The 15,728-nt window shown below is 52.6% G+C and overlaps 1 protein-coding gene across 4 annotated transcripts in view; it reads left to right on the forward strand.

Annotated features, from left to right (window-relative positions):
- The window catches only part of LOC123371349 (UDP-glucuronosyltransferase 2A2-like), a 60,531-nt gene that overhangs the window by 31,109 nt on the left and 13,694 nt on the right, over nucleotides 1–15,728 (forward strand). For all 4 annotated transcript variants that reach the window (XM_045018850.1, XM_045018853.1, XM_045018849.1 and 1 more), the window contains exon 2: nucleotides 10,449–10,597. In XM_045018850.1, the coding sequence (XP_044874785.1) occupies nucleotides 10,449–10,597 (149 nt within the window). The remainder of the gene's footprint in view (nucleotides 1–10,448; nucleotides 10,598–15,728) is intronic.

Genomic DNA, 15,728 nt, shown 5'->3' on the forward strand with positions numbered 1-15,728 from the left:
CTGACAGCACGGGGGGACTGACGGACAGGATGTCCTACATGGAGAGATTGCAAAACCTGCTCTTTTATGCTCTTCAGGATGTTCTGTTTCACCAGGTTTTGTGGAAAGAATGGAATCAGTACTACAGCGATGTTTTAGGTAAGGTGCTTTTGTTTGCCGTGACTGTGTCTAAACCATAATATCAAAAATGTAGGGCCGCAGTTTCTGAGAGGAAGTCTGGTCCAGTGGGTAGGGTGCTACCCCGGGACTCCAGACACCTTGGTTCAACTTCATGCTCTGCCACACATTTCCTGGATGACCTTGGGCAAGTCACATAAGGCTTGTCTGTAGATAAAAGTTGTACTGGTTTAGCTATACCATTGTAGCTAAAATGGTACCGCCCCTGGACTGAGGAGGGACGTGTTAAGGTGTTTATAGCAGCATCGCCTCTTCCCATGTGGAAAGGGGAATACGTTATATGGGTATAAGGCACATTTCAGTCAACATCACTGAGTCCTCGCTAGCGATTATACTGGTATAGTTATTTTGGTTTTTTTTTAAAAACTTCAAACATACCTTGATGGAAATTGTTGTACTGGTTAAAAACAAACACACACAAAAAACCTGTTTAGATAAGGCCTCCATCTCTCTGTGTCTCAGTTCCATTTCTGTATATAGGGATGCAAGCAGTGCATTACCTCACAGGGGTGTTGTCAGGACAAATATATTAAACATTGTGATGTGCTGGTCAGATAAATACAGTCATAGGTTGGGTTAAACCTTGTTGAAACTGGTGGGTGTATCAGTGCCCCTCATTCCAGATAAATGTAAAAAATAAATGAATAAATAAACAAACTTCTTCATGGAACCAGATAGCTGAACCAGTTAGGGGCGTCCTCTGCCCAGAACAAAGTCACGTGGAAGGCTGGAGTAGGAGTTGTCATGTGACCCACAGCGTTCCTCTGTGATCTGATAACAGTCTTGGGGGCAGGGGATTTATTGGATTGGATTGTGTCAGAGAAGCAGATTAACATACCGGAGAAGCTAGGAGAAAAGGAACAGAAAGCCAAGGAGACAGCTGAACAAGCACTGGGACTGGGAGAATGGCCCTTAGGGGGTGGAAAAAGCTTCTATAGGGAGCTTTTTGAGCATCGTGCTGGCTGGAAGACACTGCCTCCTGCTGTCTGATTCCTCCTGTGTGGAAGGAAACTGGACTTTGTGCACTCTTTACAAGTAAACAGGATTGCTTCACAGAGAGACCTGTCTCCGTTCTCAATTTCTCTTGCTAACAGAAACAACCCACAGGGCTCTGAACTTTGGTTAACCCTTCAGGGCAAAAAATGGGATCCAGTTTTCAAGGAGAGAGCTTGTGAGTTGGCCTTTCTGTTGAACCAAGATGGAACAGATAATGGAAGTGCTCAGAGAAATCAAAGCTGGACAAAAGGAAGTATAACAAGACCTAAAACAAGTGGAGACTTTGCAAAAGGAATGAAAGCAGCATCCGGAGTCTTCTCAGAATAGCCTGAGGGACGACTTGCAGGCAGAGGTGAAATCTCTATTGGAGTGGCAACTACAAAGAGTCTGGAGTTGCAACACTGCCAGTTTGCAATAGTAAGACAGATCAGATCAGTAAATCAGATTAGCTGACTGCCATAGACCAGAAGGGTTTCCATGAATTAGCGGAGACCAAAGAAAACTCTGGCTAATTTGGAACTTGCTAACAGAGATGAGCTGCAGAACGAGTTCAGGATCTGAGAAATCGCCTTGAAAAGAAAATCAAAGGGTCACAGACCACAGCGAAAGGCGGCCGCCTGGATGAGCCAGCTGGAGGAGTTGGGGAAGACCAGACATTTAACAATAAATGCCAAGAAAAGGTGTCTTACAAATTCATTATGTGGACATTTCCTTTAAAGATGTGGCTCAGGTAAAGCAAATATTAAATGCAAACAAGTAGCTGAAGTAAAAGGTGCCTGTATAGACAAGTAGCAGTTTCAGTTTGTCACATGCATAAACCGTGCCAGAGCCGAGTTATTTGTTGGCATCGTGATAGAGGTAGTTAAACCTGTGTGAGTTTGTGGGATGGGACTAGTTCTGAGAACACACCACAGACACAGCATTTGCCCACAGGCAAGGTAACGAGAAAGCTGGGTGTTTGCCAGCTACCTGCTCTGAGAATGGAAACTTCACCAGAAGGAGGGTTACGCCTTTCAACTCCCAAAGGTTAATTGATTGATCCAATAATGGCATTCCCCGAGTTGCTGAAGAGAACGCTAAGCAGAGAGGTCTGGTTCCTAACCAACTTCCCTCTGACTGATAAGAACAGATGCTCATGTTCGAGGCTGTGAGTGTGTGATGGCTGCTCTGTGACCTGTATGCACTAGCAGTATCGCGCTGGGCATTGAATGCAACAAGCTCTGGCTCTGATTGTGCCCCAGTGATCCATGAGTAGGGCAGGCTAGGCGGTAAGGGTGATGCAGAGTTTCCTGTGGGAAGATAATATAGTGATCCATGCGCTATCACCCAAGGATGGATCGCGCTCTCCTCCTTGGAAAGAGGCCTCAGCTGCATCCACAGCCACCTTCTCCACACATTGCATTACAACAGTTGTCCTGCAGAGGTAAGAGTGCCTTCTCCTGTAGGAGAATCCTAGGTGATCCACGACAGAGTTTGTACTTGCTGAGCCTGTCCCCACCCACATATGGTAATTTTGCACTGAAATGACCTTATATGAAGATTGCGACATTCAAGATCCAGTCTTTGTGGGCTGTGCTTAGAAGTGTTTACACTCTCGACTTTGGAACTGAACTTAGCTCCAGTGAGAGGTGCAGCCAGGATGTTGAAGAAGTGGCTTTTGCTGGTGCTGTGGGTTCACATGAGCTGCTGGGGCTCAGGATCCTGTGGGAAGGTGCTGGTCTGGCCCACCGATGCCAGTCACTGGCTCAACATAAAACGGGTGCTGGAGTAACTCTCCCTTCGGGGCCACGATGTGACTGTGCTGGTGCCTTCAGCAAATTTGCTCATCGATTACAATGAGTCCTCTTCCCCATTTGACTTTGAGGTCCTGCCGGTGCCCTTTACCGAGGAGACCGTGGCGGCCCTGTTGGAGGACTTGCTGCACCTGTGGATGTATGAGCTTCCCCATCTGTCCTACTGGGAGGGCCTGGTGAAAATGATGAATAGCGTGGAAGTCTTTCACAAGATGTCGAAGCAGACCTGTGACAGTGTGGTGCTGAACCCCAGGCTGATAGCAAAGCTCCGTCAAGCGGGGTTTGATATGCTAATCTCAGACCCTCTTTCTCCGGGCGGTGAGCTGATAGCAGAGTTGCTTGAAATCCCTTTTGTCTATACTTTCCGGTTCTCTGACGGGAACACAGTGGAGCGGCTGTGTGGGGGGCTTCCAGCCCCTCCTTCGTACGTACCTGACAGCACGGGGGGACTGACGGACAGGATGTCCTACATGGAGAGATTGCAAAACCTGCTCTTTTATGCTCTTCAGGATGTTCTGTTTCACCAGGTTTTGTGGAAAGAATGGAATCAGTACTACAGCGATGTTTTAGGTAAGGTGCTTTTGTTTGCCGTGATTGTGTCTAAACCATAATATCAAAAATGTAGGGCCGCAGTTTCTGAGAGGAAGTCTGGTCCAGTGGGTAGGGTGCTACCCCGGGTCTCCAGACACCTTGGTTCAACTTCATGCTCTGCCACACATTTCCTGGATGACCTTGGGCAAGTCACATAAGGCTTGTCTGTAGATAAAAGTTGTACTGGTTTAGCTATACCATTGTAGCTAATGGTACTGCCCCTGGACTGAGGAGGGACGTGTTAAGGTGTTTATAGCAGCATCGCCTCTTCCCATGTGGAAAGGGGAATACGTTATATGGGTATAAGGCACATTTCAGTCAACATCACTGAGTCCTCGCTAGCGATTATACTGGTATAGCTATTTTGGTTTTTTTTAAAAAACTTCAAACATACCTTGATGGAAATTGTTGTACTGGTTAAAAACAAACACACACAAAAAACCTGTTTAGATAAGGCCTCCATCTCTCTGTGTCTCAGTTCCATTTCTGTATATAGGGATGCTAGCAGTGCATTACCTCACAGGGGTGTTGTCAGGACAAATATATTAAACATTGTGATGTGCTGGTCAGATAAATACAGTCATAGGATAGGTTAAACCTTGTTGAAACTGGTGGGTGTATCAGTGCCCCTCATTCCAGATAAATGTAAAAAATAAATGAATAAATAAACAAACTTCTTCATGGAACCAGATAGCTGAACCAGTTAGGGGCGTCCTCTGCCCAGAACAAAGTCACGTGGAAGGCTGGAGTAGGAGTTGTCATGTGACCCACAGCGTTCCTCTGTGATCTGATAACAGTCTTGGGGGCAGGGGATTTATTGGATTGGATTGTGTCAGAGAAGCAGATTAACATACCGGAGAAGCTAGGAGAAAAGGAACAGAAAGCCAAGGAGACAGCTGAACAAGCACTGGGACTGGGAGAATGGCCCTTAGGGGGTGGAAAAAGCTTCTATAGGGAGCTTTTTGAGCATCGTGCTGGCTGGAAGACACTGCCTCCTGCTGTCTGATTCCTCCTGTGTGGAAGGAAACTGGACTTTGTGCACTCTTTACAAGTAAACAGGATTGCTTCACAGAGAGACCTGTCTCCGTTCTCAATTTCTCTTGCTAACAGAAACAACCCACAGGGCTCTGAACTTTGGTTAACCCTTCAGGGCAAAAAATGGGATCCAGTTTTCAAGGAGAGAGCTTGTGAGTTGGCCTTTCTGTTGAACCAAGATGGAACAGATAATGGAAGTGCTCAGAGAAATCAAAGCTGGACAAAAGGAAGTATAACAAGACCTAAAACAAGTGGAGACTTTGCAAAAGGAATGAAAGCAGCATCCGGAGTCTTCCCAGAATAGCCTGAGGGACGACTTGCAGGCAGAGGTGAAATCTCTATTGGAGTGGCAACTACAAAGAGTCTGGAGTTGCAACACTGCCAGTTTGCAATAGTAAGACAGATCAGATCAGTAAGTCAGATTACCTGACTGCCATAGACCAGAAGGGTTTCCATGAATTAGCGGAGACCAAAGAAAACTCTGGCTAATTTGGAACTTGCTAACAGAGATGAGCTGCAGAACGAGTTCAGGATCTGAGAAATCGCCTTGAAAAGAAAATCAAAGGGTCACAGACCACAGTGAAAGGCGGCCGCCTGGATGAGCCAGCTGGAGGAGTTGGGGAAGACCAGACATTTAACCATAAATGCCAAGAAAAGGTGTCTTACAAATTCATTATGTGGACATTTCCTTTAAAGATGTGGCTCAGGTAAAGCAAATATTAAATGCAAACAAGTAGCTGAAGTAAAAGGTGCCTGTGTAGACAAGTAGCAGTTTCAGTTTGTCACATGCATAAACCGTGCCAGAGCCGAGTTATTTGTTGGCATCGTCATAGAGGTAGTTAAATCTGTGTGAGTTTGTGGGATGGGACTAGTTCTGAGAACACACCACAGACACAGCATTTGCCCACAGGCAAGATAACGAGGAAGCTGGGTGTTTGCCAGCTACCTGCTCTGAGAATGGAAACTTCACCAGAAGGAGGGTTACGCCTTTCAACTCCCAAAGGTTAATTGGTTGATCCAAAAATGGCATTCCCCGAGTTGCTGAAGAGAACGCTAAGCAGAGAGGTCTGGTTCCTAACCAACTTCCCTCTGACTGATAAGAACAGATGCTCATGTTCGAGGCTGTGAGTGTGTGATGGCTGCTCTGTGACCTGTATGCACTAGCAGTATCGCGCTGGGCATTGAATGCAACAAGCTCTGGCTCTGATTGTGCCCCAGTGATCCGTGAGTAGGGCAGGCTAGACGGTAAGGGTGATGCAGAGTTTCCTGTGGGAAGATAATATAGTGATCCATGCGCTATCACCCAAGGATGGATCGCGCTCTCCTCCTTGGAAAGAGGCCTCAGCTGCATCCACAGCCAATTTCTCCACACATTGCATTACAACAGTTGTCCTGCAGAGGTAGCAGTGCCTTCTCCTGTAGGAGAATCCTAGGTGATCCACAACAGAGTTTGGTACTTGCTGAGCCTGTCCCCACCCACATATGGTAATTTTGCACTGAAATGACCTTATATGAAGATTGCGACGTTCAAGATCCAGTCTTTGAGGGCTGTGCTTAGAAGTGTTTACACTGTGGACTTTAGAACTGAACTTAGCTCCAGTGAGAGGTGCAGCCAGGATGTTGAAGTGGCTTTTGCTGGTGCTGTGGGTTCACATGAGCTGCTGGGGCTCAGGATCCTGTGGGAAGGTGCTGGTCTGGCCCACCGATGCCAGTCACTGGCTCAACATAAAACGGGTGCTGGAGGAACTCTCCCTTCGGGGCCACGATGTGACTGTGCTGGTGCCTTCAGCAAATTTGCTCATCAATCACAATGAGTCCTCTTCCCCATTTGACTTTGAGGTCCTGCCGGTGCCCTTTACCGAGGAGACAAAGGCGGCCCTGTTGGAGGACTTCTTGCACCTGTGGATGTACGAGCTTCCCCATCTGTCCTACTGGAAGTTCATGTTGAAAATGAAAGAATTCATGGAAGTCTCTATCAAGATGTTCAAGCAGACCTGTGACAGTGTGGTGCTGAACCCCAGGCTGATAGCAAAGCTCCGGCAAGCGGGGTTTGATGTGCTAATCTCAGATCCTCTTTCTCCGGGCGGTGAGCTGATAGCAGAGTTGCTTGAAATCCCTTTTGTCTATACTTTCCGGTTCTCTGACGGGAACACAGCGGAGCGGCTGTGTGGGGGGCTTCCAGCCCCTCCTTCGTACGTACCTGCCAGCACAGAGGGACTGACGGACAGGATGTCCTTCACAGAGAAGATGACAAACTTGCTGCTTTATATTTACCATGATGTGTTTTTCCTGCATTTCTGAGTGGATGAATTGACTCAGTATTACAGTGATGTCTTAGGTGAGACAGCGACTGGACAGACATAGCATTTTTGCCCAGGCCAAGACTTTAAAAATTAGGGGCCTCAAATTAGGAACTGAATTTAGGTCCCTAAGTGGTCTTCTTTTTGAAGAGGACTGAGCACTTTCACCTCCAAAGCCAGATATAAACATTGAACGAAATTTTAGATGTAATTTTCTTTTCACTGTTCGATCAATTTTTGCATTTCTCTGAGTTGGGACAATTAGTTTTATAAAAGTTTCGAATACATTTCACTTCCTGGTTTTCCCATGTGAGCACAGTCCTGCAGAGACCACGGAGGATTCCTTAAGGATAAGTTGTTTACATTTTAAATGAAATTTAACGTCCTAGGTTTTGTAGAAACTTGTATTCACAAAGCCTCAAGAGTCAGCCAAACATGCCCTGAATGTGGGCACAGTTCCGCTCCCTTTTTAATAAACAGGAGCTAAGCTTTACCACTGATCTCCAATTAACCTCCTTTGCAGTCTTAGTCTCATCTCCCTGGGAAATATCTAAATGAGGCCTAGGGTCAAAGTTAAGCCCCCAATTCAGTAAAGTATCCCTACTCAAGAAGGGTGCCTAAGCATGTGCTTTAACTTGAAGACAATGGGATCTAAGCACATGTTTATGTGCTTTCCGGAATTGGGGCCAGATTGTGCTGAGATCTTAATTACCTTGTATATTATAAAAATAATGTTTATTATATGGGCAATGTAAGAGGTGTGATCTTAAATGCTGGTTTTCTTGCTCGTACGTGCTTGAGTTTTGTAATGGCCATGAGAGGTGAGACCGCGGCTTTCAGAGAGCAGCCTGAAGACTTGGTCATCATCTTTGCAGGTTCATGTGCTAGTTCTAGTGCAGTCAATAGGCAACATTTTCAAGCACAATGAAGTCCCGTTTTTGAAAGTGACTAAGGAACCGACTGACAAAGGGAATTTAGGCTCCTAGTGGGATTTACAACAGTGCCTCTGTGTTACAGTGGATGAAAAGCTGAATATGAGTCAACAGTGTGCCCTTGTTGCCAAGAAGGCTAATGGCATTTTGGGTTGTATAAGTAGGGGCATTTCCAGCAGATCGAGGGATGTGATCATTCCCCTCTACTCAGCACTGGTGAGGCCTCATTTGGAGTACTGTGTCCAGTTTTGGGCTCCACGCTACAAGAAGGATGTGGATAAATTGTAGAGAGTCCAGCGGAGGGCAACAAAACTGATTAGGGGGCTGGAGCACATGACTTATGAGGGAACTGGGATTGTTTAGTCTGCAGAAGAGAAGAATGAGGGGGGATTTGATAGCTGCTTTCAACTACCTGAAAGGGGGTTCCAAAGAGGATGGATCTAGACAGTTCTCTGTGGTAGAAGATGACAGAACAAGGAGTAATGGTCTCAAGTTGCAGAGGGGGAGGTCTAAGTTGGATATTAGAAAAAACTTTTTCACTAGTAGGGTGGTGAAGAACTGGAATGGGTTACCTAGGGAGGTAGTGGAATCTCCTTCCTTAGAGGTTTTTAAGGTCAGGCTTGACAAAGCCCTGGCTGGGGTGATTTAGTTGGGTTTGGTCCTGCTTTGAGCAGGGGGTTGGACTGGATGACCTCCTGAGGTCCCTTCCAACCCTGGGATTCTATGATTCTATGATTCTCTGTGAGTTTGTCCCTTTGAGTTTCAATGGGAGCTAAACACCTAACCTGCCTAGGCACATCTATAAATTCCACACTGCCACCTGCGGCATCTTTAGGCACTTAAATACCTTTGAAAATCTACCCCTAAGACACTTAGGATATGTCTACACTGCAGTTGAAACCCCGCGGCTGTTCCAGGCCAGCTGATCTGGACTCAGGCAGACTGTGGGGCTGTTTAACTGCAGTGTAGGTGTCTGGGCTTGGGCTCTAGAGCCCCGTGAGATGGGAGCTTTTGAAATTTATGCGCATTGAGACAACTTTCTGGAGTAAGTTGTATGCGCAGGCTTGAGGCCTGCACCGGCGAGGTGTGTGCAGCACAGCCGGCCTTCCCTCTCAACATCAGGAAAAAGTGATCAATGATCAGAGCAAATGAAGTATCAGACAGAAGGCAGCCAATACCCTAAGCCCTAGGCCTGTGGCCCTCCCAACCAAGCCCCTGACCCTCGCCGGGCCTTGGTTAACCCATCTGAAAAAGATAAGGCTACTAACAATGATGTATATGTCTGTAGTGCCACACTTTAAAGATGTGGGTAAGCACTGCGAGCCCAATAGAACGCTTGGCCCAGCAAAGCACAGACGTGCTGTAGCCTGATGATTTGGGAGGTCTTTATATAGTGTTGTCGGCTATGGACTGTTTTCCAAACTGTGTCTATGCAGAAAGGAGAGCAAACGCCTATATGATTATCAGCTGCCCAGCAGGGGAGCAGTTTGCTGGGACTGCTGTTGAACTTCTTGGCTCCTTTAGCAGAACAACCAGTCACCCGGGACAGGATTTGGTTCTTGCAGAGTCTTCTCTGCCTCCCCACCGCTCCCCTTCTCCAGTTAGGTTGTGCTCAGCAGAGATCAGTCGCTCAGGGCAGGGATGCCCTGTGGGCTGCCTGTGGGGATGGTGTTACTAACTCGGCGTACAGAGGCATTAGGTCGACGCAAGGCAGCTTACATTGACCTAACCGTGTAGTGTAGACCAGGCCTGAAGGAAAGATCTGTGTAGCTCAAAAGCTTGTCTCTCTCACCAATAGAAGTTTGTCCAATAAAAGAGGTGACTTCACCCACCTTGTCTCTCTAATATCCTGGGACCGACACAGCTACAACAACACTGCATACTAACTAACCTGTGTCATGATCAAAGTTGACTGTATCATGGTGTCACGTGGGTATGAAATCCTGTTAGTCAGCACTTCAGCTCTGAACAGGGCAGGTCATGGGGCTGCATCATTGACAATCTTAATTCCTAGCTGTGATCAGCCTGATTGAGACTGTAGACAAAGTTTCCTATTCTTTATCTGAGAGTAGCAGCTAGAGTGTCCCCTGTGCTAAACCCTGGACAAACGCATAATCTCTGCCCTGAAGAGTTTGCAATCTAAGGCCTGGTCTAAACACACAGTTGTAGGATTCAGCTAAAGGTGTAACTTTATACCAGTTTAGTTAAACCTCTGTGACTTTGTGTGGCCACTGCTATTGATTCACTTTACATACATAAGTGTACAGGCACCAGTTCAACTGGTAGATCTGACTAAAACAAATTATAAGAAAGTCCAGAGACACCGTTGCACCATTTGAACAAACCCAATTTAAAGTAAATCAGTGAAGCTGCAGTGTGTCAGCCTGAAGGATGGAAGAGGAGAGAGCGTTGAGGTCACCTGCCCAAGGCCATGCAACAACTCAGTGGCAGAGCTGTGATAAAACCCAGGTTTCCTGAGTCCCAGCTCTGTTCACTAGGCCACACTGCACTGAACAGTGTCCAGGAGTGCCAGGTCTCAGATGCAGGGCTGGTATGTTTCAATAGACAATGAGCAAGATGCTCCCTCCTGCGACTAATTTTAACTCCCTATCTTTTGCTTGCAGGAAGGCCCACGACGCTGTGTGAAACGATGGGCAAAGCAGAGATGTGGCTGATCCGGACGTACTGGGACTTTGAATTCCCTCGCCCTTTCCTGCCTAACTTTGAGTTTGTCGGGGGACTCCACTGCAAGCCTGCAAAGCCTTTACCTGAGGTACCTTAATACTCTCCCTTGGTCTAGTCATCTGCCCATCAGATCAACGGCTGTTTGTTTCTCTGGTTTCCACACACAGGGTATGCCATATCCTGAGAAACTCGCTGAGAACAATGTCAGCTTTGGGCAAGAGAAATCTGCTACGCATCACTGCAATGTTGGATGATGCTCTGTTGCTGATTGAAAATACAGGGCCAGTTTCAGAGCTGTGCTGATTTACACCAGCTCAGGAGCTGGCCTGTAGTCAATCGCCTCTCTGCCTGCTGGGGGGACAGGATGAGTGAGGTAATATATTTTATTGGACCAACTTCTATTGGCGAGAGAGACAAACTTTCCAGCCACACACGGCTCTTCTTCAGGTCTGGGAAACAGAGTGTCATATCTAAATGCAAGGAGGAACAGATTGTTTAGCACAAGTAACTACCACGTTTCACGTGACCATTTGAAGTGAAGTGACCTGTTAACATCTCTCCGGTGATAGGGTGCAGGGCCAGCTCTAGGCACCAGCAAACCAAGCACGTGCTTGAGGCGGCACATTTTCAGGGGCGGCATTCCGGCCTCCCCTTTTTATTTATTTATTTTGTTTACTTTGGGCGGCAAAAGCCTAGAGTCGACCCTGGCAGCAGCAGCGCGTCGTGTGTGGGGGCGGCTGGGGGCCGCTGCGGTTTGCACCGTGGGGAGCAGCACCCGCACCTTGTGGCTGGGCCAAGCAGGCTCTGAGTGGGGGACACTCGGGTTTGGGGCTGCCCCACAGGGCACACGGAGCCGCCTGCAGGTGCTGCAGGGCGGCCACCCCCCAGCGCCACAGCTGGGGCTGGGCGAAGTGACCCGAGCCGCCCAGGGACTGCAGCAGGGCGGCCAGAAGCAGCAGCAGAACCATAGAGGGCGGGGCACTGCCGTGCGAGGCCCGCATCCCGCTCCCTCTGGAGCTGCCCTGCCCCGGCTCCTCAGCCCCCTGCTGGGGGGCTCCCCTGGCTCTGCCCTCCCGGGTCCCGGCCAGTCCTGGAGACGGGAGCCCTGGCTGGAGGGACTCCGCTGCTTACCCCGACCCTGCCAGCGCCGGACCGGCTGGAGGCGAGGGGGGAGCGGGCGGAGTCAGCACTGGTGGGGGGGAGCCCAGGGCTGGGGCGGCAGGGGGTGCGGGTGAGGGGGAGAGAGAGCCCAGGGCTGGGGCGGCAGGGGGTGCGGGTGAGGGGGGAGAGAGAGCCCAGGGCTGGGGCGGCAGGGGGTGCGGGTGAGGGGGAGAGAGAGCCCAGGGCTGGGGCGGCAGGGGGTGCGGGTGAGGCGGAGAGAGAGCCCAGGGCTGGGGCGCCAGCCGGAGCGGGTGCGGGGGAGAGAGAGCCCAGGGCTGGGGCGGCAGGGGGTGCGGGTGAGGGGGAGAGAGAGCCTAGCCCTGGGGCGGCAGGGAGTGAGGGGGAGAGAGAGCCCAGGGCTGGGGCGGCAGGGGGTGCGGGTGAGGGAGAGAGAGCCCAGGGCTGGGGCGGCAGGGGGTGAGGGGGAGAGAGAGCCCAGGGCTGGGGCGGCAGGGGGTGCGGGTGAGGGGAGAGAGAGCCCAGGGCTGGGGCGGCAGGGGTGCGGGTGAGGGGGGAGAGAGAGCCCAGGGCTGGGGCGGCAGGGGGTGAGAGCGAGAGAGCCCAGGGCTGGGGCGGCAGGGGGTGCGGGTGAGGGGGGAGAGAGAGCCCAGGGCTGGGGCGGCAGGGGGTGAGGGGGAGAGAGAGCCCAGGGCTGGGGCGGCAGGGGGTGAGGGGGAGAGAGAGCCCAGGGCTGGAGCGGCAGGGGGTGCGGGTGAGGGGGGAGAGAGAGCCCAGGGCTGGGGCGGCAGGGGGTGAGGGGGAGAGAGAGCCCAGGGCTGGGGCGGCAGGGGGTGCGGGTGAGGGGGAGAGAGAGCCCAGGGCTGGGGCGGCAGGGGGTGCGGGTGAGGGGGAGAGAGAGCCCAGGGCTGGGGCGGCAGGGGGTGCGGGTGAGGGGGGAGAGAGAGCCCAGGGCTGGGGCGGCAGGGGGTGCGGGTGAGGGGGAGAGAGAGCCCAGGGCTGGGGCGGCAGGGGGTGCGGGTGAGGGGGAGAGAGAGCCCAGGGCTGGGGCGGCAGGGGGTGCGGGTGAGGGGGAGAGAGAGCCCAGGGCTGGGGCGGCAGGGGGTGCGGGTGAGGGGGAGAGAGAGCCCAGCCCGGGGGCGGCAGGGGTGAGGGGGAGAGAGAGCCCAGGGCTGGGGCGGCAGGGGGTGCGGGTGAGGGGGAGAGAGAGCCCAGGCCTGGGGCGGCAGGGGGTGACGGGAGAGAGAGCCCAGGGCTGGGGCGGCAGGGGGTGCGGGTGAGGGGGAGAGAGAGCCCAGGGCTGGGGCGGCAGGGGGTGCGGGTGAGGGGGAGAGAGAGCCCAGGGCACGCAGGGGGTGCGGGTGAGGGGGAGAGAGAGCCCAGGGCTGGGGCGGCAGGGGGTGTGGGTGTGGGGGGAGAGAGAGCCCAGGGCTGGGGCGGCAGGGGTGCGGGTGAGGGGGAGAGAGAGCCCAGGGCTGGGGCGGCAGGGGGTGCGGGTGAGGGGGAGAGAGAGCCCAGGGCTGGGGCGGCAGGGGGTGCGGGTGAGGGGGGAGAGAGAGCCCAGGGCTGGGGCGGCAGGGGGTGCGGTGTGGGGGGAGAGAGAGCCCAGGGCTGGGGCGGCAGGGGGTGCGGGTGAGGGGGAGAGAGAGCCCAGGGCTGGGGTGGCAGGGGGTGCGGGTGAGGGGGGAGAGAGAGCCCAGGGCTGGGGCGGCAGGGGGTGCTGGTGAGGGGGAGAGAGAGCCCAGGGCTGGGGCGGCAGGGGGTGCGGGTGAGGGGGAGAGAGAGCCCAGGGCTGGGGCGGCAGGGGGTGCGGGTGAGGGGGAGAGAGAGCCCAGGGCTGGGGCGGCAGGGGTGCGGGTGAGGGGGGGAGAGAGCCCAGGGCTGGGGCGGCAGGGGGTGCGGGTGAGGGGGAGAGAGAGCCCAGGGCTGGGGCGGCGGGGGGTGGGGGGAGGGAGGAGAGAGAGCCCAGGGCTGGGGCGGCAGGGGGTGCGGGTGAGGGGGGAGAGAGAGCCCAGGGCTGGGGCGGCAGGGGGTGCGGGTGAGGGGAGAGAGAGCCCAGGGCTGGGGCGGCCGGGGGTGAGGGTGAGAGAGATCACAGGGCTGGGGCCGCAGGGGGTGCGGGTGAGGGGGAGAGAGAGCCCAGGGCAGGGGCAGCAGGGGTGAGGGGGAGAGAGCCCAGGGCTGGGGCGGCAGGGGGTGCGGGTGAGGGGGCAGAGAGAGCCCAGGGCTGGGGCGGCAGGGGGTGGGGTGAGGGGAGAGAGAGCCCAGGGCTGGGGCGGCAGGGGGTGAGGGGGAGAGAGAGCCCAGGGCTGGGGCGGCAGGGGGTGCGGGTGGGGGGGGAGAGAGAGCCCAGGGCTGGGGCGGCAGGGGGTGCGGGTGAGGGGAGAGAGAGCCCAGGGCTGGGGCGGCAGGGCGTGCGGGTGAAGGGGAGAGAGCCCAGGGCTGGGGCGGCAGGGGGTGAGGGGGGAGAGAGAGCCCAGGGCTGGGGCGGCAGGGGGTGCGGGTGAGGGGGAGAGAGAGCCCAGGGCTGGGGCGGCAGGGGGACCGGTTGATTGTGGAGAGAGAGCCCAGGGCTGGGGCGGCAGGGGGTGCGGGGGGGGGGAGAGAGAGCCCAGGGCTGGGGCGGCAGGGGGTGTGGTTGGAGGAGGGCACTGGTGGGGGCAGGGAGTGAGAGCCCAGGGCTGGGATGGAGGGCAGCCAAAAATGTTTTTGCTTGGGGCGGCAAAAAACCTAGAGCCGGCCCTGCTAGGAGGAAAGGAAGGGGCAGGGGGGAAAGCACCTGTGGGGGGGTGTCATTTAGGGGGTTACAGGTGGTTGTAATAAGCCATAAATCCAGGTTTCAGAGTAGCAGCCGTGTTAGTCTGTATCCACAAAAAGAACAGGAGTACCTGTGGCACCTTAAAGACTAACAAATTTATTGTAGCATGAGCTTTCGTGAGCTGCAGCTCACTTCTTCGGATGCATAGAATGGAGCACACAGACAGGGGATATTTATACATACAGAGAACATGAAAAGGTGGAAGTATGCATACCAACAGGAAAAGTCTAATCAATTGAGATGAGCTATCGTCAGCAGGAGGAAAAAAAACTTTTTGAAGTGATAATTAAGATGGCCCATAGAAGGTGTGAGGAGAACTTAACATAGGGAAATAGATTCAATTAGTGTAATGACCCAACCATTCCCAGTCTCTGTTTAGGCCAGAGTTAATTGTATCTAATTTGCATATTAATTCGAGTTCAGCAGTTTCTCTTTGGAGTCTGTTTTTGAAGTTTTTTTGTTGCAAAATTGCCACCTTCAAGTCTGTCACTGAGTGGTTAGAGAGGTTGAAGTGTTCTCCCACTGGTTTTTGAATGTTATGATTCCTGATGTCAGATTTGTGTCCATTTATTCTTTTGCGTAGAGACTGTCCGGTTTGGCCAATGTACATGGCAGAGGGGCATTGCTGGCACATGATGGCATATATCACGTTGGTAGATGTGCAGGTGTACGAGCCCCTGATGGCGTGGCTGATGTGATTAGGTCCTATGATGGTGTCACTTGAATGGATATGTGGACAGAGCTGGCATCGGGCTTTGTTGCAAGGATAGGTTCCTGGGTTAGTGTTTATGTTGTATGGCGTGCGGTTGCTGGTGAGTATTTGCTTCAGGTTGGGAGGCTGTCTGTAAGCGAGGACTGGCCTGTCTCCCAAGATCTGTGAGAGTGAGGGATCATCTTTAAGGATAGGTTGTAGATCTTTGATGATGCGCTGGAGAGGTTTTAGTTGGGGGCTGTAGGTGATGGCTAGTGGTGTTCTGTTATTTTCTTTTTTAGGCCTGTCTTGTAGTAGGTGACTTCTGGGTACTCTTCTGGCTCTGTCAATCTGTTTTTTCACTTCAGCAGGTGGGTATTGTAGTTTTAAGAATGCTTGATAGAGATCTTGTAGGTGTTTGTCTCTGTCTTAGGGATTGGAGCAAATACGGTTGTATCTTAGAGCTTGGCTGTAGACAATGGATCGTGTGGTGTGTCCGGGATGGAAGCTGGAGGCATGTAGGTAAGTATAGCGGTCAGTACGTTTCCGGTATAGGGTAGTATTTATGTGACCATCGTTTATTAGCACAGT

The sequence above is a fragment of the Mauremys mutica genome, chromosome 5 (assembly GCF_020497125.1).
Source record: "Mauremys mutica isolate MM-2020 ecotype Southern chromosome 5, ASM2049712v1, whole genome shotgun sequence".
Classification (NCBI taxonomy): Eukaryota; Metazoa; Chordata; order Testudines; family Geoemydidae; genus Mauremys; species Mauremys mutica.